Source organism: Macaca fascicularis, chromosome 7 (genome assembly GCF_037993035.2).
Source record: "Macaca fascicularis isolate 582-1 chromosome 7, T2T-MFA8v1.1".
Taxonomy (NCBI): domain Eukaryota; kingdom Metazoa; phylum Chordata; class Mammalia; order Primates; family Cercopithecidae; genus Macaca; species Macaca fascicularis.
In genome coordinates, this window is record NC_088381.1 from 3,804,881 (window position 1) to 3,831,300 (window position 26,420).

A 26,420-nucleotide genomic window follows, 5' to 3' on the forward strand; every position below is an offset into this window, starting at 1 on the left:
GTTTCATTTCATTTCAAAAGCCTGTGTTGGAAATATAACCCTCAATGCAACGTTGTTTAATGAGGCAACATTTAAAAGGTGATTAGGCTGTGAGAGCTCTGCCCTCATCAATGGATTAATGCTGTTATTTCAGGAGTGGGTTCCTATAAAGAAGATATTTGTCTCATCCATACTGTCTCTTTGCCCTTCTGTCATAGGATGACACAGCTAGAAGGCCCTCACCATATGCCAGCCCCTTGATCTTTCCAGCCTCCCGAAATGTGAGCCAATAAATTTCCACTCATTACAAATACCCAGTCTGCAGCATTCTGTTACATCAGAGCAAAAGGGACTGACACAGAAAACTGGTAACATAAATGCAGCATCTTTTGTATCTAGATATCCAGTTGTCCTAGCAACATTTGTTGAAAAAACTGTTCTTTCCCATCACAGAGAGGACAATGTCCAGATAACATGCCTTCTTGGGGTGCAGGAATCATACAGTCCAAAAGCCGGTGTAGGAATCCAGGATGCTAAAGCCCCTATTTCAGTATGAGGGAAGTCTAGGTCTCACGCTGTGTGAATCAAAAGCATTGTTCAAATCTTGTTGACTAAAAGTAACTGGTCAAGTAAACAGCAATATCCATAGTGATCTGGGAAGACGCCATTCAGCCTAACTCAAGAATGGGCAGATCAACTTGGTATTTTTCAGGATCTGAGTCTCTGATAAGGATGAAATGAGATAGAACACTTAACCACTGATTTTAAAGATTTTAGAAAGGTTAGAAATCTTTTGTAAACTAGCACAGTGATCAAATACATCATAGAAAAAAAAGCTGGATTTTATTCGGGGCAAAGGGATATTAAACCTGGAGATATTATACAGCCTGGGAATCTCTGCCTTTTAATTTAATTTACTCTATTCACATGTAATTTTATTATTGACATAGTTGAGTTTATGATGTCATTCTTTTTCTTCTCCTCTATGTCTCATGTGTTTTTGTTCCTCTATTCCTCTCTACTTCTTTCTTTTTCATGAAGTAATTATTTTATAATTTAGCATTTAAACTTCCTTAATAATTTTTTTCACTACATTTTTTGAATTTTTTCAGTGGTTGCTCTAGAGTTTACTGCATATATCTTAACTCACCCAAATAAGTTTCTAATTTACACTAGATTAATTTCAGTCATACACATAAATGTTACACCTGTATAGCCCTATTTCCCTTTTTGCCATCTTTTGTGGTATTATTATAAATATTACATTTACTGATGCTATAAGCCAAGCAAGACATTGTAATAAATATTAATCTACCATCCATACTCATTTCCTTAGTCCTGTATTGCTTTGCATCCACCTATCTTCTTTGGCAAATATATTACACTTTTATATGTAATAGACTCCAAAATACATTATATACATATCATTTTATAGCATTTATTTTAAAATCACTTAATAGAACAATTACATTTCTACTGTCTTTTATATTTATATAATTACCTTTACAAGCATTTTGCTTCTTTATGTTGATTTGAAAAACTACCTAGGGTCACTTGCTTTCAGCTTGAAGAACTTCAAGTATTTAGAGAACTCTTTTAAGGGGGTTTTGACAGCAGTATACTCTCCAACTTTTTTTTTTAATTGAGGAAGTCTTTATTTTTTTTTTATTTTTGAAAGACAGCTTTGAAAGAATTCTTAGATGACAGGTTTTTTTCCTTTGAGCATTTTTAATATGTTATCACTTTGTTTCTGGCCTCCATTGCTTTTGCTGAAGTCAGCTGTTAATCTTCCTGGGGTTCCCTTGTAAGGAACAAATCATTTTTCTCACACTGCTTTCAAGACTTTCTTCTTGTTTTCGACTTTCAGAAATCTTACTGTAATGTTTCCATTTGTCAGTCTTTGCATTTATTCATTGGAATTCATTGAGCTTCCTGGATATGTAGGTTATTGTTTTTCCACAAATATGGGAAGTTTTCAGCCATCGTTTCCTTCAATATTTTTTCTGATCCTTTGTATCTCCCCTGTCTCTCTGGCACCCTCATATGTGGATGCTGGTATGCTTAATGATGTTCCACATTCTCTGAGACTCTCTTTGTTTTTCTTTATTCTTTATGTTCTCTGTTCTTTTGAACATAATCTCTATTGTTCTATCTTCAAGTTTACTTCTTGTTTCTTCTGCCAGTTCAAATCTACTATTGAGCCCTCTAATAAACTTTTAAATTTTAGTTATTGTACTTTTCAACTCCAGAATTTTCATTTGGTTCTTTTTAATAATTTGTATGTTTTTACTGGTATTCACTATTTTGTGTGACACACCTTCCTTTACTTTTTTTTTTTTTTTTTTTTTTTGAGACAGACTTTGTCACCCATGCTGGAGTGCAGTGGTGTGATCTCAGCTCACTGCAGCCACTGCCTCCTATGTTCAAGTGATTCTTGTGCCTCAGCCTCCTGAGGCACAAGAAAAATTAGCCTCCACGTCCAGCTAATTTTTCTATTTTTAGTAGAGACAGGGTCTCGCCATGTTGGCCAGGCAGGTCTGGAACTTCAGCCAGTGAACAGTGCTGCTATGAACATTCATGTACATGTGTTCATTTGAACATTTGTATTCAATTCTTTTGAGTGTGTACCTAGGGCTAGTATTGTTGGGTTATATGGTAATTTTATGTATAACTTTTGAGGCACTGCCAAAATGTTTTCCACTAAATCAGGAGGAAAAAATTGATAAGTGGTCTTCTAGAAGCTAATAGAAAGAGGTGAGAGAAACTATATCCCAAATATATTTCTTTAGCTTAAGCTCAAACTAGAATACCCCAGAAAAGATAAAGGCCAGCCAGTCTAGTTTTCATGTCATCTCATGTCATCAAGACAACATAAGGTCTTATTGTTGAAACAAGCCATGGAACCCCACAATCATATATTCACTTTGCCTGAAAACACCTACCAGAATGGCATCCTTAAATCCTGGTTGAAAGTTCACAGGAGACCAAACAGATATCTGGGTGTGTCAGCTGTGCTGGTGTCAACAAGCCAAAGAGTAGTCTTCCTCAATCATCCTTATCTAAGGGGAGGAGGATGAGACAGTAGATCAAGATGACAAATATTACTTCCTGTATGTATGGCTTATGCATGCTATTTCTTAATGAGAGATATGATTAGTACTGGAAAAAATGATCCATTAGATAGGCTATGGGCCATTTATTCATCAAACAGAATAAAGACTAAGTATACAGGTCTCTTGACTTTGGAGAATATCTCAGGTAGTTTAATGCAGAAATAAGTCCTTCAATTGATCACCCTTGTTTACATATTCAAGGAAGCCATATTGATAACAATTGGCATTATAATGTTGCTTGCACTCCATCATATAATGATCATACTGGAGCCAGGTAAAACTCAAATTTTAGAAAACAGACATCATACTACTCATAATTGTATTTAATTTAATGAATGATGGGACATGTATAGATCAGAATTAGAACATGTAGCCATAATGCCATAGTCTTCATGTTGTGAGTCATCACCAATAAACCACAAACATTGTAAAAACATAGCAACCTGACGTATATAAATTAGAAGTTAATATGTTAACTTCTATATTTAGACCAAATGAGTGTCACATCTTACAGATGATACTAATAATCACAACACTTGTCAACATTGTATCAATGCAATTTTAGTAAAAAAGAAAGTTTCCCTCTTGCAGATCCTGTCAAGTATGCTAGTCACTCATTGAGAAGAAGAATGCATAATGATAATCACGTTGCCTGAAGGAATGGCCCTGACTGTCATTCATATAAGTGTCCATAAAGGTCTTATTTACCATTGGCATTATTCACAGCACACACTTTCATCATAACGAAAATGAAGCCAAATGTACTTGGGAGAGAAAAGTCAGGCACCAGGTTGCTCATCAGTTTATTCAATTTCAAGTTTCATGGGCAAACACGTATTATTGAAACTCACATTTTTACCCCAACTGCAAGGACCCTTCAGTCATAAAGATTCATCTATGATCAAAACATATCCTAGCTCTGTTAAAATATGATACTAACATTGCAGAAAACTTTGTCTGTATATTTAGACCACAATAATTGCAGTGCATTGAGCAGACTTCCAATGTATCATATTTCTCAACCTGAAAACAATCAATCGTAGGGAAAAAGTAAGGATTTTCTCAGGAAGATTGCATTACATGTGTCAGTCAATCATTGAGAAGAAAACCCTATCATGATACTCATGTTGTCTGAATGAATAAATCTAATTATAGAGCTCAGTCTTCACTAGGTCAGTTACCTATTTGGAATTTTTCAGTCAGCAAAGGCAGCCTCTCACCTCCACTCAATAGAATAGTGCCAGTAGGACTTACCAAATCTTCCAATGAGAGAAAAAGAACAAGGGCCTTAGTGCCAAATATCCAAGCAAATTAGGAATTATAGGAAACTTAACACTTAAAGAATCAGAATTTATAGTTTACTTAGAAGCACACAGATAGAAGTGTGAAAAACAAGTTTCACAGAAAGATTCCATTGCCAGAATCCCAAAATAAAATCCCCAATGGAAGGAAACTAAGAAATCCAAACTTCTTGTCTCACAGTTGTTACCTAGGCTGGGCCTCAGCATAATCCATCTGAGCTTAATTTTTACATCATCATTTCTCTTCAAGATAACATCTCATCACTGACACAGCCCATGGCACTCATATGCATATGCACACTTAGATCAAATATGCTTACCAGAGATGGTTTCCTTAAATACTGGTGGTAAAGTGGACTGGATGCCACATTTTCAGTGCCAGGCAGTTGAGTGGTGTCAGTTTCTCCCTGAACAACAGAGTAAAGGGTTTTCTTCCTCCACAGTCTTTTCTGTAAAAGACAAGAGCAGGCTACAGTCAAAGGGTGGGATTACATCTCTTATATGTGCATGACTCCTAATCACTGTTCCTAATTTCTACAAGACTGAGATGTGTGATACTCCAAATATGACCCGTTACTTAAGCTGTGGTAGGCCACTGATTCCCTGGGTACAGCAAGGGCCAAGCACATAGGTGTCATGTCTTTTGACAACCTGGTAAGGGATGATTTCCCTGCAGAAATAAAAACTTCTTATCCTCTTCATATCAGTAACAATTGGCGTCACGCATAGTGTATGCCTTTCTTAATACTGAATCTAATGACACCTGAGTGAGACTCAGGATAAGGAAACGAGATTTCAGACTACCCGTATTGTATTCAATTTCAATCAAGGGTAACCTACAGCTGAATATCAAGCCATTCCCTAAAATTGTCAAAAGTCTTTCAGTTGTGAGTAGTGCCTCAATGATCCACAAACATTATAACACCATACACAGCAACCCAAAAAATAAAATAATAGAAATGGATTGTCTATTTGTGCAATCACTAGAGTTGATTGCAATGAATTACTAAATGTCTCATTTTTAAATCAAAGTACGTTCAGGCCAATAAAAAAAAGGAGTTTTAATGAGGACCCCATTCGATCAGTCGCTCGTTGGAAAGAATAGATCACTGCTCACTAATTTTGTATGAACAGGTAAATGTAATCATTCTGAAGGCCAATGTTCAATATTCAAATGGTCCACTTGGAATTTTTAAATTATGAAATACAAAATTCATATATATATAATCCATGTAATGACACACCTCTTGCTGGATGAACATTCTGAAGCACACCATGAGGAAAAAATCAATCAAGATATTATCTCTAATAATGTATGAGTATTAAGAATAAAGACAAGATAAAAGAATTTTAAAAGTTCCTTTAGAAATAGATAGAGGCAAATGATGCAAGATTCCCCAAAGGGTTTCTTCCTACCAAGCTCAAAATGGAATACCCCATACCTCCCAAATCTAATGACTTCTCACACCTTCTGGCAAGGATTGGCACTACTTTTGAGCCTCAGCTTAATCCTATTGAGCATGATTTTTGCATTATTATGTCTCCTGAAGATACTCTTTATTCATATATTTACGTTGTCTTGTAAACACTTACCAGAATAGCATCCTTAAACAACGGTTGCAGGGACACAGGATGAGTTAAATTCACTGCAGCATGCCTGTGTGGTAGCACTTGCCTCTGTGGCAACACCAGAGGATGCTCTTCTGAGCAGTCTTTATCTACAGGCATAGGAATGGGACCATACTTCAAAATCAGACATAAATTGTTCCTGTGTGTATGGCTTACACAGGCTATTTCTTAGTGGAGAGATACGGTCCAAACTACCATAAAAAGACATATTACTGAGGCTCTAGACGATTGACTTATCAACATCATAAGGACAAGGCATGCCAGGTTTTTGACACTGAATAATCTGCAATATTATCATATATCATACTACAAAGATGGCAAACAGGACCGAACATATTCCAACAGTATTTTAATACAATATCAGTAAAAAGTGAGCATTTTTTGAAAGAATTCCATCAAGTAGGCCAGTCACTCATTGAAAATAAAAACCCACAGTGAGACCCATGACTCTGAATTTGTGAACCCAGTCATTTCAAAGTCCATATTAGGAATAAGTGTCACCATTTCTAACATGTGTTTTCATTATTCTGAAAATAGTGGGGTCACATGTGTGAAAGGAAAATAAAAACTTGGGACCCCAATTTACTACGCCAAAAGAAAAAAAAATTAAGCTGAAAGCTGAGTCATGCAAGAATTTCCTTTTGTTCTCAAGCAGATAGCTACAGATTAAAGGTTGAAGATCTCCATAGGTAGCTACTCTATGTTCACCTTATCTTATGTACAGTGATGATTTACTGAGTGTGAGATGAATACATTATTGACTATTCCGCTACCTGCTCCTTTTGTCTTGGAACATATGGATTATCATATCCTCCCTTTTTCCCCTCCAGCCCACTTTCCCCTTTAAACACTGAAGCCCTCAAAATCACCTCTGGAGAAAGACATAGACCCCAGACGGTTTCTGTGATTTGGGGTTTATTTCTTCTGAGCGTGTCCTTAACCTTGTCAAAATAACTTCTAAATAACCTTCTAAATCTCAGATACGTTTTGGTTTACACATGATAGGAACTGAAATTTGGGTATGAATTTGGTGATCAAATTACTAAATTTTTAAGTTTCATAGGCAAAGTGCATACTGATTCTCACATTCTCCTCTCCATTACCGTGGTCTCCTCCATTACCATGATCTCCTCCATTACCGTGGTCTCCTCCATTACCGTGGTCTCCTCCATTACCGTGGTCTCCTCCATTACCATGGTCTCACAGTTACAGCAAGTTCATCAGTAACTCAAAACAGTGAAACACTGTTAGAGCCCCACAAGAATAATATAGAAAAACATTTTGTTTAGTCATGTATCTACAGCCAAAGATATATTAAATACTGGAGTAGGTAACAGTGAATTTAAAAAAATCTTCAATATTGAATTGTATGAAGTTCAAATAAAAAGTAAAGATTTTGTCATGAGGATTATATCATAAAGGAAAACTCGTATTGAAATTCAGATTACCTGAAAGTGTAAAACTAATTCCCTCAGGTGGGAGTCTTCTGTAGCTCAATGTTCTATGTAGAATATACCTGTCAGTAAAGGAAGCTACTGATCTTTTATAATAGAATGGCACATCTCTTGGCAGCATGTCTTACTGAAACACACAATAAGAGAAAAAGCCAAAGAAGGAGACCTGAATATACCATAGTATTAGAAATTACAGATCACTGAAACAAAGCTTACAGGCTGAGAATTTTTTGTTCATTTATAGGTATACTGACACAGTTGGGCAAACAAGTTACCCATAAAGATTTTGTTAGTTCAAGTTCAAAAGAAAATTCCCCTTGAAGGAAAATAAGCCGTCACTATTATCTGTTCCAGCACTGTCATCTAGGCAGGCTGAACCTCAGCATAATCCTATTGAGTGTAATTTTAAGTCATTATTTCTCACCAAGACATTAGAAGGTTTCATTATTGATGAAAGACATGGTACTCCCCATGCACACTTGAGAAGGCTTCCCGAAGCTCTGATGCTAGGATGCATTGGTGTCAAGAGCATTTTCATTACAGGACACCTGGATGCTGTCAACTGTCCCAGTCGCAACAGGCCAAAGAGTGCTCTTCTTCCATATCATCAACTAAGGGGCAGATGTAGAGCAAATGTCAAAGGGAGAACTACATCTCACCTGTGTATATGAGTCATGCATGGTTTCTGTTAATTGAGCAATATTGACAATACTAAAAAAAGACCCATTATAAAGGTTTTAGTCCACTGGTTCACAAAATATAATACGGACAAATCATACAGGTCTCTTGGCTTTGGAGAAGCAATTCAGTGGTTTTATGCAGAAACAAGAACAACCCATTGATAATCGCTTTATATATTCAAGGAAGCTGTATCAGTAACAATTGGCATGGTTTATTGTATATGAACTTTCATAAAATACAGACACTCGGGAAGCCACATGAATCTCAGGATCTAGAAATCAGTTATCAGGGCACATGGAGTTGTACGCATTTACATGCATCTTGGCCAAAATGCCCAGTTTTCATATTGTGAACCCTCATCAAATGTTCCACAAACATCACAAAATGAAATAACATAAATATTATAATAGGTAGAGGTGAAGACCAGGCACAGGGGCTCAAGCCTGTAATCCCAGCACTTTGGGAGGCCGAGGTGGGCAGATCACGAGGTCAGGAGTTCAAAAACAGCCTGACCAACATGTCAAAACCCCATCTCTACTAAAAATACCAAAAAATTAGCCAGGAATGGTAGCACTTGCCTGTAATCCTAGCTACTCAGGAGGCTGAGGCAGGAGAATTGCTTGAACCCATGAGGCAGAGGTTGCAATGAGCCGAGATCATGCCACTGCACTCCAGCCTGGGCAACAGAATGAGACTCCATCTCAAAAACATAATAATAGGTAGAGGTGGATCTATGTCTACTCTTACATGTAGAGGAAAAGAATATTACATTGTCTCATCATTATCTCAGTAAAATTTCAATAAAAAGACATGTTTTAATCACAAGGAAGCCATAAAGAATGTCAAGTCACTTACTGAGGAGTAGAATGTACACTGGGAACTGGGACACATGTTGCCGCTTTGGTGAACCTACTCATCTCAAAAGCCCTTTCAGGACCAACTGGAAGCATTCACAGCCTGTATTTTCATTATACTGAAAATGATGAAGTCACATGATATTTGGGGTTTATATTCAGATACTAGTTTGCCCATCAATTTATTCAGTTCTCTGTTTCACAGGCAAAGCAAATTACTGATGTTACATATTTGTATCCACTGGCATGATCCTTCTGTTACGAAAAGTTTACCAGTGAGTAAACTGGCCATACCATTATAATATCTTAAAATTTTTAAGGTAAAATAAGAAAAAAATTGGTGTAGTTGTATGTATGTACCCAAGTGAACATTACATGTTAGATTGGGCATTATTAATCAAGTGAAACAGAAAATAAAATGTTCTCAACTTTCAATCCCATCAAATTCAGGTAAAAAGTAAAGATTCTGTCATAGCATCATATCAGATAGGTCAGTCACTCTCTGAGAATAAAATCCATACTGAGATTCAGATTTTTTAAATGAGTAAACATAATAGCCTTAAGAGTGAATCATCACTGGCCCAGCGGTCTATCTTGAATGTATGTGTGATGAAGGCAGTCACTCTGCTTTCATTAATGGGATGATGCATCTCTCGTAACACTGAAAGATACAATGAAAGATATAATGAGAGAAGAAGAACCAAGGAATGAGTTCCAAATGTCTCATACTATTAGGAATTATAAATAATGGAAACAATGCTTAAAGGACGAAAATGTGTTGTTTACCCAGAAATGCATACACAGGGTTTGGCAAAGCAAGTTTGCCACAATGGTGTCGTTTTCTCAAGCTCCAAAATTATTCACCTAAAAGAAACAAGGATTTCTAACTTCTTGTCTCAGGTTTTTCGCTTATGTTAAGTCTCCACATAATCCTATTGAACATAATTTTTATGTCATCTTCCCTGTTGAAGACAATATAACATCTCAATATTGACCCAAGCCAGGGGGTTAATCTATGGAGTCATCTCCCCACAAAGGCAGAATCGTAGATATTAGCATGTTTATCATAGATAGATTAATGTTCTGCAGTGGATTGGAGTTGCTACATATTCAGTGCTGGATACCTGGATGGTATAAATTGCCCTGGGTGCAGCAGGCCAAGTGGTGCTCTTCCTTTGCTCTCATCTGAAAGGAGTAGGCCAGGTGTCAAAAAGGAAAACACTGTTTCACATAGTTACATGGCTCACGCACGGTTTTCCTTAGTGGAGCAAAATAGTCAGTACCCCAGAAATAGCCCATTATGTAGTCTATAGACCACAGATTCACCAAACACAAGAAGGACAACATATACAGGTTTCTTGACTTTGGAGAATCACTGGTGTGGTGCCATGCAGAGCTGGGATGATGCCACTGCTGATCCCTTCGCTACGTAATTGAGATGGCCATATCAGAAACAATTGCCATGGTCACTTGCCAATTCACACTCATAACATGAAACTTCTAAAGCCACATAAAACTCAGCCTCCAGAAATCAGATATCACGCTGCTCAGAATTGTATTCATTATTTATCATTGCTTTTACTTGCTTACTTTGAATTTAATTTTAATTTTCCCCCTAGCTTCCCAATGGGAAAGATTATTTATTTAGATCTTTGTTCTTTTTAATATACATTCAGTGGTATAAATTTCCCAGTAGGCATTGCCTTTGTTGCATTCCTAAATTTTTGATAAGTTGTGCTTTCAATTCCATTTAGTTTGAAATATTTTAAAAATTTATCTTGAGATTTCTGTGACCTTCAGTTATTTTGGAGTCTGTTGTTTAACCTCCAAGTATTTTCATGTTTTTCAGCTATCTTTTTTTTAGTGATTTTTTTTTTAACTTTCATTTCCTGGTAGTCTGAGAACACACTTCGTATGATTTCTAATCTTTTAAATTTGCTGAGGTGCATTTTCTAGCCCAGAATGTGGTCTATTCTGCTGAATGTTGTGTGTGTGTGAGAAAATGTGTCATCTGCTGTTACTGGGTAAAGTGGTCCATAGATGTCAGTTACATATTGTTGATTGAATTGAGTTTTTGATCATGGTTGATCATGTTATGCCCGTACTGATTTTCTGCTTGCTGGACCTGTCCATTTCTGAGAGAGGGATGTCAATGCCTCCAACTCTAAGAGTGAATTTATCTATTTCTCTTTGCAGTTCCATCAGATTTAGCTTCATGTACTGTGATGCTCTGTTGTTCAGTGTGTACACACTAAGGATTGTTATGTCTTCTTAGAAAACTGATCCCTTTGTCATTAAGGAATGCCCCTTTTGATCTCTGATAATATTCCTTGTTCTAAAGTCGGTTGTGTCTGAAATTAATATGGCTATTTCACTTTATTTTGATTAATGTTAGCATGGGATATCTTTCTCCATTCCTTTACTATGAATATATTTGTGCCTTTATAAAGTGGATTTCCTTACTTTTTCTGTAGAGATGAGGTCTCATTCTGTCAACCAGGCTAGAGTGCAGTGGTGTGATCATAGCTCACTGCAGTCCCAAAATCCTGGGCTCAGGTGACACTCCGCCTCAGCCTCCTAAGGACCACAGGTGCACACCACCATGCCCAGCTATTTAAAATGCATTTCTCACAGACAACATATAGTTGGGTCTTGTTTTTAATCCACTGACAATCTCTGTCTTTTAAGTGCTGTTTAAAGTGATTATTGATATACTTAGATTAACATATTCAGTATTTGTTATTGTTTTCTATTTATCAACCTTGCAATTTGTTACTTTTTTGGTCTTCCACTCTTCTTCTCCTCTCCCTGGTTTTAATTGAGCATTGTATAAGATTCTGCTTTTCCATACAAAAAATTAGCCGGGCGTGGTGGCACATGCCTATAATCCCAGCTATTCAGGAGGCTGAGGCAGGAGAATCGCTTGAGCCCAGGAGGTGGAGGTTGTGGTGAGCTGAAATTGTGCCATTGCACTCCAGCCTGGGCAACAAGACTGAAACAACATCTCAGGAAAAAAAAAAAAGGATTGTGCTTTTCTTTTTTTTTCTTTTTTTTTTCCTTTTTTTTGGTAGAGATGGGCTCTTATTTTGTTGCCAGGCTGGACTTGAACTCCGAGGCTCAAGTGATCCTCATGCCTCAGTCTCCCAAAGTGCTGGGATTACAGACATGAGTCACCACATCTGTCCTGATTCTGCTTTTTCTTCTATTAGTATATTGATTATACTGCTTTTTTCAAAATCATTTTTAGTGGCTGTGCTGGATATTACACTATACATTTACAACTAATCCAAGTCCTTTTTCAAATTATACTATCCTACTTCATGGGTTAGTCCAATTAAGAGTGTTTTCTTCCCCTCATGATTTATATAAATATATATATATTTATTTATTTATTTTATATTATTTATTTTATATATATATTTATTTATATATTTATATATTTTAAATACTTTAAGTTCTAGGGTACATGTGCACAATGTGCAGGTTTGTTGCATATGTATACATGAGCCCTGTTGGTGTGCTGCACCCATTAACTCGTCATTTACATTAGGTGTATCTCATAATGCTATCCTTCCCCACTTCCACTACCCTACAACAGGCCCTGGTGTGTGATGTTCCCCTTCCTGTGTCCAAGTGTTCTCATTGTTCAATTCCCACCTATGAGTGAGAACATGCAGTGTTTGGTTTTCTGTCCTTGTGACAGTTTGCTCAGAATGATGGTTTCTAGCTTCATCCATGTCCCTACAAAGGACATGAACTCATCCTTTTTTATGGCTGCATAGTATTCCATGGTGTATATGTGCCACATTTTCTTAATCCAGTCTATCACTGATGGACATGTGAGTTGGTTCCAAGTCTTTGCTATTGTGAATAGTGCCGCAATAAACATACGTGTGCATGTGTCTTTATAGCAGCATGATTTATAATCCTTTGGGTATATACCCAGTAATGGGATGGCTAGGTCAAATGGTATTTCTAGTTCTAGATCCTTGAGGAATCGCCATACTGTCTTCCACAATGGTTGAACTAATCTACAATCCCATCAACAGTGTAAAAGTGTTCCTATTTCTCCACATCCTCTCCAGCACCTGTTGTTTCCTGACTTTTTAATGATTGCCATTCTAACTGGTGTGAGATGGTACCTCATTGTGGTTTTGATTTGCATTTCTCTGATGGCCAGTGATGATGAGCATTTTTTTCATGTGTCTGTTGGCTGCATAAATATCTTCCTTTGAGAAATGTCTGTTCATATCCTTTGCCCACTTTTTGATGGTATTGTTTGATTTTTTTCTTGTAAATTTGTTTAAATTATTTGTAGATTCTGGATATTAGCCCTTTGTCAGATGGGTAGATTGTAAAACTTTTCTCCCATTCTGTAGGTTGCCTGTTCATTCTGATGGTAGTTTCTTTTGCTGTGCAGAAGTTCTTTAGTTTAATTAGATCCTATCTGTCTATTTTCGCTTTTGGTGCCATTGCTTTTGGTGTTTTAGTCATAAAGTCCTTGCCCATGCCTATGTCCTGAATGGTATTGCCTAGGTTTTCTTCCAGGGTTTTTATGGTTTTAGGTCTAACATTTAAGTCTTTACTCCATCTTGAATTAATTTTTGTCTAAGGTGTAAGGAAGGGATCCAGTTTCAGCTTTCTATATATGGCTAGCCAGTTTTCCCAGCACCATTTATTAAATAGGGAATCCTTTCCCCATTCCTTGTTTTTGTCAGGTTTGCCAAAGATCAGATGATTTTAGATGTGTGGTATTACTTCTGAGGGCTCTGTTCTGTTCCATTGGTCTATATCTCTGTTTTGGTACCAGTACCATGCTGTTTTGGTTACTGTAGCCTTGTAGTATAGTTTGAAGTATGGCAGCATGATGCCTCCCGCTTTGTTCTTTTTGCTTAGGATTGTCTTGGCAATGTGGGCTCTTTTTTGGTTCCATATGAACTTTAAAGTAGTTTTTCCCATTCTGTGAAGAAAGTCATTGGTAGCTTGATGGAGATGGCATTGAATCTATAAATTACCTTGGGCAGTATGGCCATTTTCACAATATTGATTCTTCCTATCCATGAGCATGGAATGTTCTTCCATTTGTTTGTGTCCTCTTTTATTTCGCTGAGCAGTGGTTTGTAGTTCTCCTTGAAGAGGTCCTTCGCATCCCTTGTAAGTTGAATTCCTAGGTATTTTATTCTCTTTGAAGCAACTGTGAATGGGAGTTTACTCATGATTTGGCTCTCTGTTTGTCTGTTATTGGTGTATAGGAATGCTTGTGATTTTTGCACATTGATTTTGTATCCTGAGACTTTGCTGAAGTTGCTTATCAGCTTAAGGAGATTTTGGGCTGAGACGATGGGGTTTTCTAAATATACAATCATGTCATCTGCAAACAGGGACAATTTGACTTCCTCTTTTCCTAATTGAATACCCTTTATTTCTTTCTCTTGCCTGATTGCCCAGGCCAGAACTTCCAACACTATGTTGAATAGGAGTGGTGAGAGAGGGCATCCCTGTCTTGAGCCAGTTTTCAAAGGGAATGCTTCCAGTTTTTGCCCATTCAGTATGATATTGGCTGTGGGTTTGTCATAAATAGGTCTTATTATTTTGAGATACGTCCCTTCAATACCTAGTTTATTGAGAGTTTTTAGCATGAAGTGCTGTTGAATTTTATCGAAGGCCTTTTCTACATCTATTGAGATAATCATGTGGTTTCTGTCTTTGGTTCTGTTTATATGATGGATTACATTTATTGATTTGTGTATGTTGAACCAGCCTTGCATCCCAGGGATGAAGCCAACTTGCTTGTGGTGGATAAGCTGTTTGATGCGCTGCTGGATTCAGTTTGCCAGTATTTTATTGAGGATTTTTGCATCGATGTTCACCAGGAATATTGGTCTAAAATTCTTTTTGTTGTGTCTCCGCCAGGCTTTGGTATCAGGATGATGCTGGCCTCATAAAATGAGTTAGGGAAGATTCCCTCTTTTTCTATTGATTTGAATAGTTTCAGAAGGAATGGTACCAGCTCCTCTTTGTACCTCTGGTAGAATTCGACTGTGAATCTGTCCAGTCCTGGACTTTTTTTGCTTGGTAGGCTATTAATTATTGCCTCAATTTCAGAGCCTGTTATTGGTCTATTCAGGGATTCAACTTCTTCCTGGTTTAGCCTTGGGAGGGTGTATGAGTCCAGGAATTTATCCATTTCTTCTAGATTTTCTAGTGTATTTGCATAGAGGTGTTTATAGTATTCTCTGATGGTAGTTTGTATTTCTGCGGGATTGGCGGTGATATCCCCTTTATCATTTTTTATTGTGTCTATTTGATTCTTCTCTATTTTCTTCTTTATTAGTCTTGCTAGCAGTCTATCAATTTTGTTGATCTTTTCAAAAAAACAGCTCCTGGATTCATTGATTTTTTGAAGGCTTTTTTGTCTCTATCTCCTTCAGTTCTGCTCTGATCTTAGTTATTTCTTGCCTTCTGCTAGCTTTTGAATGTGTTTGCTCTTGCTTCTCTAGTTCTTTTAATTGTGATGTTAGGGTATCAATTTTAGGTCTTTCCTGATTTCTCTTGTGGGCATTTAGTGCTTTAAATGTGTCCCAGAGATTCTGGTATGTTGTGTCTTTGTTCTCATTGGTTTCAAAGAGCATCTTTATTTCTGCCTTCATTTCATTATGTACCTAGTAGTCACTCAGGAGCAGGTTGTTCAGTTTCCATGTAGTTGAGCGGTTTTGAGTGAATTTCTTTCTTTCCCTTTTTTTTTTTTTTTTTTGAGATGGAGTCTCGCTCTGTTGCCCAGGCTGGAGTGCAGTGGCACCATCTTGGCTCACTGTAAGCTCCGCCTCCATTCTCCTGCCTCAACCTCCTGAGTATCTGGGACTATAGGCATCTGCCACCACGCCTGGCTAATTTTTTTGTATTTTTAGTAGAGACAGGGTTTCGTTGTGTTAGCCAGGATGATCTCGATCTCCTGACCTCGTGATCCACCCACCTTGGCCTCCCAAAGTGCTGGGATTACAGATGTGAGCCACCATGCTCAGCCTGAGTCAGTTTCTTAATGCTGGGTACTAATTTGATTGCACTGTGGTCTGAGAGACAGTTTGTTATAATTTCTGTTCTTTTACATTTGCTGAGGAGTGCTTTACTTCCAACCATGTGGTCAATTTTGTAATAAGTGTGATGTGGTGCTGAGAAGAATGTATATTCTGTTGATTTGGGGTGGAGAGTTCTGTAGATGTCTATTAGGTCTGCTTGGTGCAGAGCTGAGTTCAATTCCTGGATATCCTTGTTAACTTTCTGTCTCATTGATCTGTCTAATGGGGTGTTAAAGTCTCCCATTATTATTGTGTGGGAGTCTAAGTCTCTTTGTAGGTCTCTAAGGACTTGCTTTATGAATCTGGGTGCTACTGTATTGGGTGCATATATATTTAGGATAGTTAGCTCTTCCTGTTGAATTGATCACTTTTAGCATTATGTAATAGCCTTCTTTGTTTCTTTTGATCTTTGTTGGTTTAAAGTCTGCTTTTATCAGAGACTAGGATTGCAACCCCTGCTTTTTTGTTGTTGTTGTTTTCTGTTTGTTTGGTAGATCTTCCTCCATCCTTTTATTTTGAGCCTATGTGTGTCTCTGCACGTGAGATGGGTCTCCTGAATACAGCACACTGATAGGTCTTGACTCTTCATCCGATTTGCCAGTCTGTGTCTTTCAATTGGAGCATTTAGCCCATTTACATTTAAGGTTAATATTGCTATGTGTGAATCTGATCCTGTCATTATGATGTTAGCTGGTTATTTTTCTCGTTAGTTGATGTAGTTTCTCTCTACCATCAATGGTCTTTACAATTTGGCATGTTTTTGCAGTGACTGGTACCAGTTGTTCCTTTCCATGTTTAGTACTTCCTTCAGGAGCTCTTGTAAGGCAGGCCTGGTGGTGACAAAATTTCTCAGCATTTGCTTGTCTGTAAAGGATTTTATTTCTCCTTCACTTATGAAACTTAGTTTGGCTGGATATGAAATTCTGGGTTGAAAATTCTTTTCTTTAAGAATGTTGAATATTGGCCCCCACTCTCTTCTGGCTTGGAGAGTTTCTGCCGAGAGATCCGCTGTTAGTCTGATGGACTTCCATTTGTGGGTAACCCAACCTTTCTCTCTGGCTGCCCTTAACATTTTTTCCTTCATTTCAACTTTGGTGAATCTGAGAATTATGTGTCTTGGAGTTGCTCTTCTTCAGGAGTATCTTTGTGGCATTCTCTGTATTTCCTGAATTTGAATGTTGGTCTGCCTTGCTAGGTTGGGGGAGTTCTCCTGGATAATATCCTGCAGAGTGTTTTCCAACTTGGTTCTGTTCTCCCCATCACTTTCTGGTATACAAATCAGACGTAGATTTGGTCTTTTCACAAAGTCCCATATTTCTTGGAGGTTTTGTTCATTTCTTTTTACTCTTTTTTCTCTAAACTTCTCTTCTCCCTTCATTTCATTCACTTCATCTTCAATCACTGATACCCTTTCTTCCCCTTGACTGAATCGGCTACTGAAGCTTGTGCATTTGTCACGTAGTTCTCATGCCATGGTTTTCAGCTCCATCAGGTCATTTAAGGTCTTCTCTATGCTGTTTATTCTAGTTAGCCATTCGTCTGATCTTTTTTCAAGGTTTTTAGCTTCTTTGTGATGGGCTTGAACATCCTCCTTTAGCTCAGAGAAGTTTGTTATTACTGATCATCTGAAGCCTATTTCTGTCAACTCGTCAATGTCATTCTCCATCCAGCTTTGTTCCACTGCTGGTGAGGAGCTGCATTCCTTTGGAGGAGAAGAGGCACTCTGATTTTTAGAATTTTCAGACTTTCTGCTCTGGTTTCTCCCCATCTTTGTGTTTTTATCTACCTTTGGTGTTTGATGATGGTGATGTACAGATGGGGTTTTGGTATGGATGTCCTTTCTGTTTGTTATTTTTCCTTCTAACAGTCAGGGCCCTCAGTTGCAGGTCTGTTGGAGTTTGCTGGAGGTCCACGCCAGACCCTGTTTGCCTGGGTATCACCATTGGAGGCTGCAGAACAGTAAATATTGCAGAACGGAAAATGTTGCTGACTGATCCTTCTTCTAGACGCTTCATCTCAGAGGGGCACCTGGCTATATGAGGTGTCAGTCGGCCCCTACTGAGAGGTGTCTCCCAGTTAGGCTACTCGGAGGTCAGGGACCCACTTGAGGAGGCAGTCTGTCCATTCTCAGATCTCAAACTCCGTGCTGGGAGAACCACTACTCTCTTCAAATCTGTCAGACAGGGACATTTAAGTCTGCAGAAGTTTCTGCTGCCTTTTGTTCAGCTATGCCCTGCCCACAGAAGTGGAGTCTACAGAGGCAGGCAGGCCTCCTTGAGCTATGGTGGGCTCCACTCAGTTCAAGCTTCCCAGCCGCTTTGTTTACCTACTCAAGCCTCAGCAATGTCGGACGCGACTCCTCCAGCCTCACTGCCACCTTGCAGTTCGATCTCAGACTGCTGTGCTAGCAGTGAGTGAGGCTTTGTGGGCATGGGACCCTCCGAGCCAGGTGTGGGATATAATCTCCTGGTGTGCCGTCTGCTAAGACCATTGGAAAAGCACAGTATTAGGGTGGGAGTGTCCCGATTTTCCAGGTACCATCTGTCACGGCTTCCTTTGGCTAGGAAAGGGAATTCCCCAACCTCTTGTGCTTCCCAGGTGAGGCGATGCCCTGTCCTGCTTCAGCTCACATGCTGTGGGCTGCACCCACTGTCCAACAAACCCTAGTGAGATGAACCTGGTACCTCAGTTGGAAATGGAGAAATCACCCATCTTCTGTGTCACTCACGCTGGGAGCTGTAGACTGGAGCTGTTCCTATTCAGCCATCTTGGAACTGGATGACTTATAAGATTGCTGTCATTCATTTCACTTATCTATAACCTATAATCACCAAATATAATCCTGTTATTATTTTCAACAAATTGTTGAAAGATCAATTATGAATCAAAAAATATATATATTTAATTTTTCCTTCATATATTTCTTCTCCAATGCTTTTCATTTCTTTATGTAAATTAGATTTTCTGACCTATGTCATTTTTATCCTTTCTGAAGAATTTCTTTGTATGTTTATTAAAAGGTTGGTGTAGTGGCAAGAAGTTCTCTCAATTTTTGTTGGTCTCAGAAAGTATTTCTGCTTCACTTTTGAAGAATAATTTTGATGAACAGAAAATTCAAAGTTGGTAGATTTTTTTGTTTTTTTACTTTTAACATTAAGTATTTCACCCTGACTCACATCTTGCTTTCATGGATTCTGAAGATAATTTCAAAGCAATTTTTATTCTTGCTGCTCCATAGGTAAGATGGTTTTCTTCCTATTGCTCCTATCAAAATTTTCCCTTGGTCTATGATTTTCTGGACTTTAAATATGAAATGCAAAGGTGTCGATTTGTAAAATATTTTTATTCTGCGTAATGTTCTCTGAGCTTCCTGAATATGTGGGTTTCTGTCCATTATTAATTTTAGAAAATGCTCAAGTCATTGTTGTGTCAAATATTTCTTTCCCTTTATCTCCTTATTCTTCTGACGTTCTTACTATGCATCTTTACACTTTTTGAAATGCTTCCAGAGTTCTTGGATATTCTTTACTTTCTCATTCTTTTTTCCCTCTGCATTGCAATTTGGAAATTTGTATTTACATTTCTTCAAGGGAACTAACTTCTCCTACAACACAAGCAGAGCACTGATGAGCACAAAAAAAGGCACTTACTGTAAATTCTATATGCTGTAAATTCTACAGACTGCTGTTGACATCACGCCTTTTCTAATGATTCTATCCTAGAGTTTGCTTCTCCTGACTTACATTACTTACCTGTTATTCCTTGTTACCTATTTTCTACCTTAGAGCACTCAGTATGTAACTCATGTCGTATTAAGCCTATCATGTGATTACTGCAACATTTCAGCCAATACCAATCTAATTCTTTAGCTAGATCTTCCACTTCAGAAGGTGTTCTTTAAATGTCTAAGCATTGCAATTTGTATTGATGGCAAAACATGATATAAGGAGAAACACAAATGAGACAATCCATTATCAAAAGATTTCATATTTCTTTGAAAAACCATCAATATGATAAAGCCATATCGATGAATTTCTGTGGCTATATCAAAATAAATGTCCTCTGCTGTGCTTGACTACTTTCTCATCTTTGGATTTCCATACAATCTTTTTCAATAAAGTAGGATATGGGCAGTGCATTCGACTGTAGTCCCCAGTTTCTTTTAAAAAAAAACCAACAACTGGATAAATTATACGCAATCATATAATGTACAGAAAAAAAGCATCTTTCTGAAAAACTACAATGAGACTATCTATTCCAACTAAAACACTATCAAATTAGGAAGTAAATAAAAATGAAAAATACCACCACCCATAAAACATTTGCTGCTGCCTTTGTGAAAGTAAAACACACAAAGGGAAAAGAATACACAAAGAGAACACACAAAAAGCGCTGAAGAAAATGAAATACAAAGAGCTGCCACAACACCCATCACATAACCTCTCCTCAAGACAAAATAAGGTTCTCATCATCGACCCAACTAAGGGCACTCCTGTTGCCGTGCAGGTAACCAGCGGGACCTGGACAAGCCCACCTCAGCTCAATGCAGGACACTAGGCTGCCAAGAAAAGCCCAAGTTCTAGCACACCAAAGGCTGCGCACCTGGCTGACAGACACTGTCCCGGGACCAGCCGGGCTCACTCTCTTGTGGGACAGGAGGAGGACAGCTGTCCAAACAGGACCTCACAGCTCCATGAGAAGAAGTGGGAAGGGGGTGCCGGCTCACACATGCTCATCCTCCATGGACCCACGTAATAGGATCCATGTGGAACACTGACCCATCACAGATGCAGGGCACCCTTTGCCCTCCCTGCCACAAAACCCTGGAAAGACAGGGCAAGCGGGTCACTGGGATTAGGCAAGATGCCTGGGCTGCACCCTACTGCAGGCCCCAAGAGCACCTCCACTGCCTGGGCCAGCTCTCCCAAAAAACCCCAGGGCCTCACCAGGACCACGGGGCATGGGCCAGGGCAACCAAGCAGCTCATGGTCAACCAAGGAGGCTGGTCCAGATGCCAGGAGCCAGTGCAGACCTGGCAGTCGCAGAGCCTGCCCCTGGGCATGGGGGGCACTGGCCCTGGTGCCCACTCCAAGCAGGCACTAGAAATCAAAGCCTGGGGGCCTCCAGAGCCACATGCTTTCTATGGTGGGTTCCCATCCATGACTCAACCCCAGGGAGAAAATCACCACCCCCTACTAGGCTCTAGGAGGCCCATTGGAAAGGCCCATTTCTCAACAGGGATGATTCCAATTAGGGCCATGGGTGAGGCGCCATCCTTGAATCTCCATGACCCAACCCCAAGGGCAGATTCATGCACCACACTCCAGGGACAAACAGCTCCCCTCTAACTCTCTTCAGGCCTGACTTGAGCACTGAGTCTCAACCGAGTGCTGTCATGGGTGGGGCTGAAGGAACACTTTCCTGCCTGGACCGCCATCCCTCCTATAGAGTTCAGGGAAGGTATCCTCCTTGGGTCCAGTTCCCTCTCTGATGGGAATTCAGGTTGGTTCCCTGAGGAAACCCTCTTATCCCAAAGGCTGACCCTTGGTGACCCCACATGGCCTGGCTCATGACCCATGACACCAGCAGGATCCACTCACCTATGCCAGTCAATGCCAAGGGGCCCGCTGGGTGGAGGAGCTCACTGAAAGACACAAGGGGAAAATGGGAGCTCAGGAAGGAGCCACCAACCAGCCCCACCCCTGAGGAAGAGGAGCCCCCACACCAAGCCCCCTCAGGGAGCCTAGGCTGCCTCACAGAGGAGCGCAGAGACAGGGTTGGACCTTCCTGATGGCCTTCAGGGCCTGCAGGTCTCCAGCCCAAACTACAGCAGTCATTCCAGGAATCCCAGCGTCCTCTTCCAAGATTCTCACCTAGGCTGGGCCTCAGCGTAATCCTATTGAGCATGATTTTTAAGTCATCACCTCTCTTCAGGACAATATAAGGTTCTCATCATTGACCCAACCAAGGGCAACCCCCACACCAAGCATGCCTCCAGCAGAATCTGGATGTGCTCACCACAGCTCAGTGCAGGAGACCAGGGTGCCAGGGACGGTCCGAGTTTCAGCACACCAGGGGATGAGCACCAGGTTGACACACACTGGCCTGGGGCCTGTGGGGACTCAACACAAGCCTTCCTCCAGGCTCACCATCTGGAGGGACAGGAGGAGGACATGTGTCTAACCAGGGCCTCACATATCAGTGCAGAGAGGGTGGGTAGGGGATACCCATGTGATGGGGATTCATGCAGAACACCGACCCAACATGGACACAGAGCACCATTGGCCCTCCCGACCACCAAACCCTAGAAAGACAGAGCAAGTGGGTCACTGTGCTGGGGCAAGATGTCTGGGCTGCACCCTACTGCAGGCCCTGAGAGCACCTCCACTGCCCGGGCTGGCTCCCCAGAACAACCCCAGGGCCACACCAGGACCATGGGGCATAGGCCAGGGCAACCAACCTGCTCCTGGCCAACCAAGGAGTCTTGGCCAATCAGGAATCACATGATGTCCTCTCCTTTTCTTGGGCTCAAGACCCCACCACCCTGGAGGTGACCCCATGACTCAGAAGCAGCCTGTGTGGCAAATTTCCAGGACAGGTCCCTGAACAGCCGGCCTTCCCACCACATGAGGCCACCCTTCCCACCCCTGGACCTAAAGGAAAGGATGACCCCAGTGGGACACGAGTTGCCCCCATGGCCCAAAGAAGGGCCGGCCTGCAGCACCGCCAGGCACCAGGAGAGCTCAGCTTTGACTCAACCTCACTAAAATAGCACCCCCACCAACAGGCTCAAGGAGGTGCCACTAAGATGGCGATTACTCAACAGGGTCGGTCCCATTCAGGGCCATGGGTGGGGTGCACTCCTTGAATCTCCACTGCCTGACTGTGTGGGCCCAATCACCAACCACTCTTCCGGGAGGGAGAACTCTAGTGTGACCCCCAGGGAGCCCCAGAGCTTCTGTGTCCCGCATGATGTGCCTGGGCAGTCCTCAAGGCCTGACCAGCCCACAGAATTTCAGCTGGGAGCGGCTCTATGTTGGGCTGAAGGAACCCTTTCCTGCCTGGACCACCATCACCCTGCAGAGCTTCAGGAAATGCGTGCTCCTAGGGTCAGATCCTCAGGGAAGCAATGCTACTGGAGAAATGTTCCCTCCCCAGTGGGAAATAGGTTGGCACCCTGAGAAGACCCTAGTGGCCTAAAGGCTGACCCTCAATGGCCCAAGGCTGCCTCATTCATGGCCTATGACCCCAACAGGATACACTCGCCTATGCCGCTTAAGGCCATGGGCCCCACCTGGGCAGAAGAGCTCATGAAAGACACGGGGGAGAACACGGGCTCAGGAAGGAGCCACCAACATGCCCTATCCCTGGGGAAACACAGCCCAGACACCAAGCCCACACAGTGAGCCTGGGCTGCCTCATGGAGGGGCACAGAGACATGGCTGGGTCCCCTTGAGATGCCCTTGAGGGCCTCAAGTTCTTCAGCACAAAATACAGTGACTAGTAGCCCTGCCAGGGATCTTGGTATCCCAGCATCCTCTTCCAAAATTCTCATATAGGCTGGGCCTCAGCGTAATCCTATTGAGCATGATTTTTAAGTCATCATCTCTCTTCAGGACAATATAAGGTTCTCATCATCGACCCAACCCAGGGGACCAACAACCTCGCATATGATTCCAGCAGAACCCAGATGTGCTCACCACAACTCAGTGTAGGAGACCAGGGTGCCAGGAAGGGCCTGAGCCTCAGTGCATCAGGAGCTGGACACCAGGCTGATGGCCACAGCCCCAGGAACAGGCCCAACACAAGTCTTTCTCCTGTCTCACCATCTGGGAGAGAGGTAGAGGACATCTGTCCAAAATGACCTCCATGTGGGGAAGGAGGTAGGGCATGCTAACTGATGCTTGCTCGTCCTCCATGAACACATTGTGCACACAGGTGCCCTCTCCAAGCACACATTGGAAATCACAACCTGACTCACATGCTTTCTTTGGTGGGTAAACACTAGTATTCCGCGTATCTCCCACACACAGAGCCAGCCACACTTGAACAACTGGGAGCCACACGGTGCCCTCACCATTGCTTGGGCCCAAAACTCCACCACCATGGAGGTGACACAATGGATTCCAAGCAGCCTGAGCAACAAATTCCCAGAACAGGTCCCTCGACAGCAGGCCATCCCTTCTCAAGGGGCCACCCTTCCTGACACTTGATGTCAGAGATAGGGTGATCCCCAGCAGGATGCGGGCTGCCCTGTGGACCAAGGCCACGAATCCCAGGGCTGACCTGTCGCACAACCAGGTATGGGCAAGGCAGAGGCCTTGACCCAACCGCAGGAAAACAACGTCACCTCCCACCAGGCTCCAGGAGACCTACTGGGATGGTACATTGCTCAATAAGAATGGTCACATTCCAGGCAATGGATGGGGCATGACCATTTTATGTCCAAGACCCAACCCTAAGGGTCCATTCCCACACCACACTCCGGGGACTGGGAGCTCCCATGTGACCCCCGTGGCACTCAGAGCCCCTCTGGACCCCCTCGTGTTCAGGCAGTCCTTGAGAACTGACCTGAGCACCGAGTCTCAGCTAGGAGCTGCCTTGCCTGGGGCTGACAGAACCTTTTCCTGCCTGGACCACCGTCACCCCCGCAGGGCTTCAGGTATCCTCCTTGGGTCTAATTCCCAAAAAAGCCACCCTCCTGGAGAACCCATCTCTCCAGGTGGGAATTCAGGTCGGCTGCCTGAGAAAACCCTTCTGGCTCAAAGGCTGAACCTCAGCTACCCCACACGGCCTGGCTAATGGCCCATGACCCCAGCAGGATTCACTCACCTATGCCAGTCAATTCCAGGGGGCCCGCCTGGGAGGAAAAGCTCACTGAAAGACACAAAGGAGGAATGGGGGATCAGGAAGGAGCCACCAATGTTCCCTGGCCCCAGGGAACTGCAGCACCAACACCAAGCCTGCAGAGGTAGCCTGGGTTGCCTCAAGGAAGAGCACAGAAACAGGGTTGGGCCTCCTTCCAGATGCCCTTCAGGACCTCCAGGACCCCAGCCTGGAGGACCTGTTGGAGATCTCGGGATCCCAGTGTCCTCTTCTAACATTCTCACCTAGGTTGGGCCTCAGCGTAATCCTATTGAGCATGATTTTTAAGTCATCACCTCTCTTCAGACAATATAAGGTTCTCATCATTGACCCAACCAAGGGCAAGCCCCTCCCCACGCATGCATCCAGCGGAACCTGGATGTGCTCACCACAGCTCAGCAGGAGACCAGGGTGCTAGGGAGGGTCTGAGCTTCAGCACACCGGGGGGACGAGCACCAGGCTGAAGGACACTGGCCTGGGGCCTGTGGGGGCCCAACACAACTCTTCCTCCAGGTTTACCATCTGGGATGACAGGAGAAGGACATGTGTCCAACCAAGGCCTCACATATCAGTGTGAGGAAGGTGGGTAGGGGACGCCCATGTGATGGAATCTATGCAGAACACTGAACCATCATGGACACGGGGGAACATTAGCCATCCTGGTCACCAAATCCTGGAAAGACACAGAAGTGGGTCACTGGGCTGGGGCAAGATGCCTGGGCTGTGCCCCACTGCAGGCCCTAAGAGCACCTCTACTGCTCGGGCCGGCTCCCCCAAACAACCCCAGGGCCGCACTGGGACTATGGGGCATGGGTCAGGGAAACCAACCTGCTCATGGCCAACCAATGAGTCTGGCCTTAACACCAGGAGCCAATGCAGACCTGGCAGTCACAGAGCCTGCCCTGGGCATGGTGGGTGCCCTTCCTGGTGCCCTCTCCGAGCACACACCAGAAATCAAAGCCTGGGGACCTCTGGGGCCACGTGTTTTCTCTGGTGGGTCCTCATCTTGCCCTACACCTCCCACACACAGAGCCAGGCCACACTGGGCCAATCAGAAACCACGTGGTGTCCTCTCCTTTCCTTGGGATCAAGACCCTGCCACCCTGGAGGTGACCCCGTGGCTCAGAAGCAGCCTGTGGGGCAAATTCCCAGAAAAGGCCCCTGGACAGCAGGACTTCCCACCTCAGGAGGACACCCTTCTCGCCACTGAATCTCAAGGAAGGGGAAACCCCAGCGGGATGTGAGCTGCCCCCTTGGCCCAAAGACCACAATCCCCAGGGCTGCCTGCAGCACCACCAGGCACCAGCCAGAGCTCAGGCTTGATCCAACTGCATTGAAACAGTGCCTCCCCCTACCAGGCTCAAGGAGGTACCACTAAGATGGCCCATCACTCAGTAGGGTCGGTCTGATCAGGGCCATGGATGGGGTGCAGTGATGAATCTCCAGGGCCTATCTGCGTGGGCTCAAT

At 42.2% G+C, this 26,420-nt stretch overlaps 1 protein-coding gene, 5 non-coding genes and 1 pseudogene across 9 annotated transcripts in view; all 7 read right to left on the bottom strand.

The window, feature by feature from the left end:
* Nucleotides 1-26,420, bottom strand: part of LOC135964404 (uncharacterized) — a 229,367-nt gene that overhangs the window by 134,895 nt on the left and 68,052 nt on the right. For all 4 annotated transcript variants that reach the window (XM_065547237.2, XM_073995314.1, XM_073995313.1 and 1 more), the window contains 11 exons: nucleotides 25,342-25,474; nucleotides 24,920-24,964; nucleotides 21,688-21,731; nucleotides 9,013-9,672; nucleotides 8,736-8,833; nucleotides 7,901-8,087; nucleotides 7,471-7,603; nucleotides 7,109-7,266; nucleotides 5,987-6,111; nucleotides 4,714-4,842; nucleotides 2,922-3,038 (listed from right to left, as the gene is read on the bottom strand). In XM_065547237.2, the coding sequence (XP_065403309.1) occupies nucleotides 9,548-9,672; nucleotides 21,688-21,731; nucleotides 24,920-24,964; nucleotides 25,342-25,474 (347 nt within the window). In that variant the 3' untranslated portion in view covers nucleotides 2,922-3,038; nucleotides 4,714-4,842; nucleotides 5,987-6,111; ... (3 more) ...; nucleotides 8,736-8,833; nucleotides 9,013-9,547. The remainder of the gene's footprint in view (nucleotides 1-2,921; nucleotides 3,039-4,713; nucleotides 4,843-5,986; nucleotides 6,112-7,108; nucleotides 7,267-7,470; nucleotides 7,604-7,900; nucleotides 8,088-8,735; nucleotides 8,834-9,012; nucleotides 9,673-21,687; nucleotides 21,732-24,919; nucleotides 24,965-25,341; nucleotides 25,475-26,420) is intronic.
* On the bottom strand, nucleotides 4,589-4,664 carry LOC123574891 (small nucleolar RNA SNORD115; annotated as a pseudogene).
* LOC123574892 (small nucleolar RNA SNORD115) lies at nucleotides 7,851-7,930 on the bottom strand. Its single transcript, XR_006700074.1, has one exon. It is a non-coding gene; the product is annotated as a small nucleolar RNA SNORD115 (small nucleolar RNA).
* Nucleotides 9,928-10,008, bottom strand: LOC123574890 (small nucleolar RNA SNORD115). The gene has a single exon (XR_006700073.2). It is a non-coding gene; the product is annotated as a small nucleolar RNA SNORD115 (small nucleolar RNA).
* On the bottom strand, nucleotides 21,968-22,049 carry LOC123574821 (small nucleolar RNA SNORD115). The gene has a single exon (XR_006700004.1). It is a non-coding gene; the product is annotated as a small nucleolar RNA SNORD115 (small nucleolar RNA).
* On the bottom strand, nucleotides 23,650-23,731 carry LOC123574835 (small nucleolar RNA SNORD115). The gene has a single exon (XR_006700018.1). It is a non-coding gene; the product is annotated as a small nucleolar RNA SNORD115 (small nucleolar RNA).
* On the bottom strand, nucleotides 25,205-25,285 carry LOC123574856 (small nucleolar RNA SNORD115). The gene has a single exon (XR_006700039.1). It is a non-coding gene; the product is annotated as a small nucleolar RNA SNORD115 (small nucleolar RNA).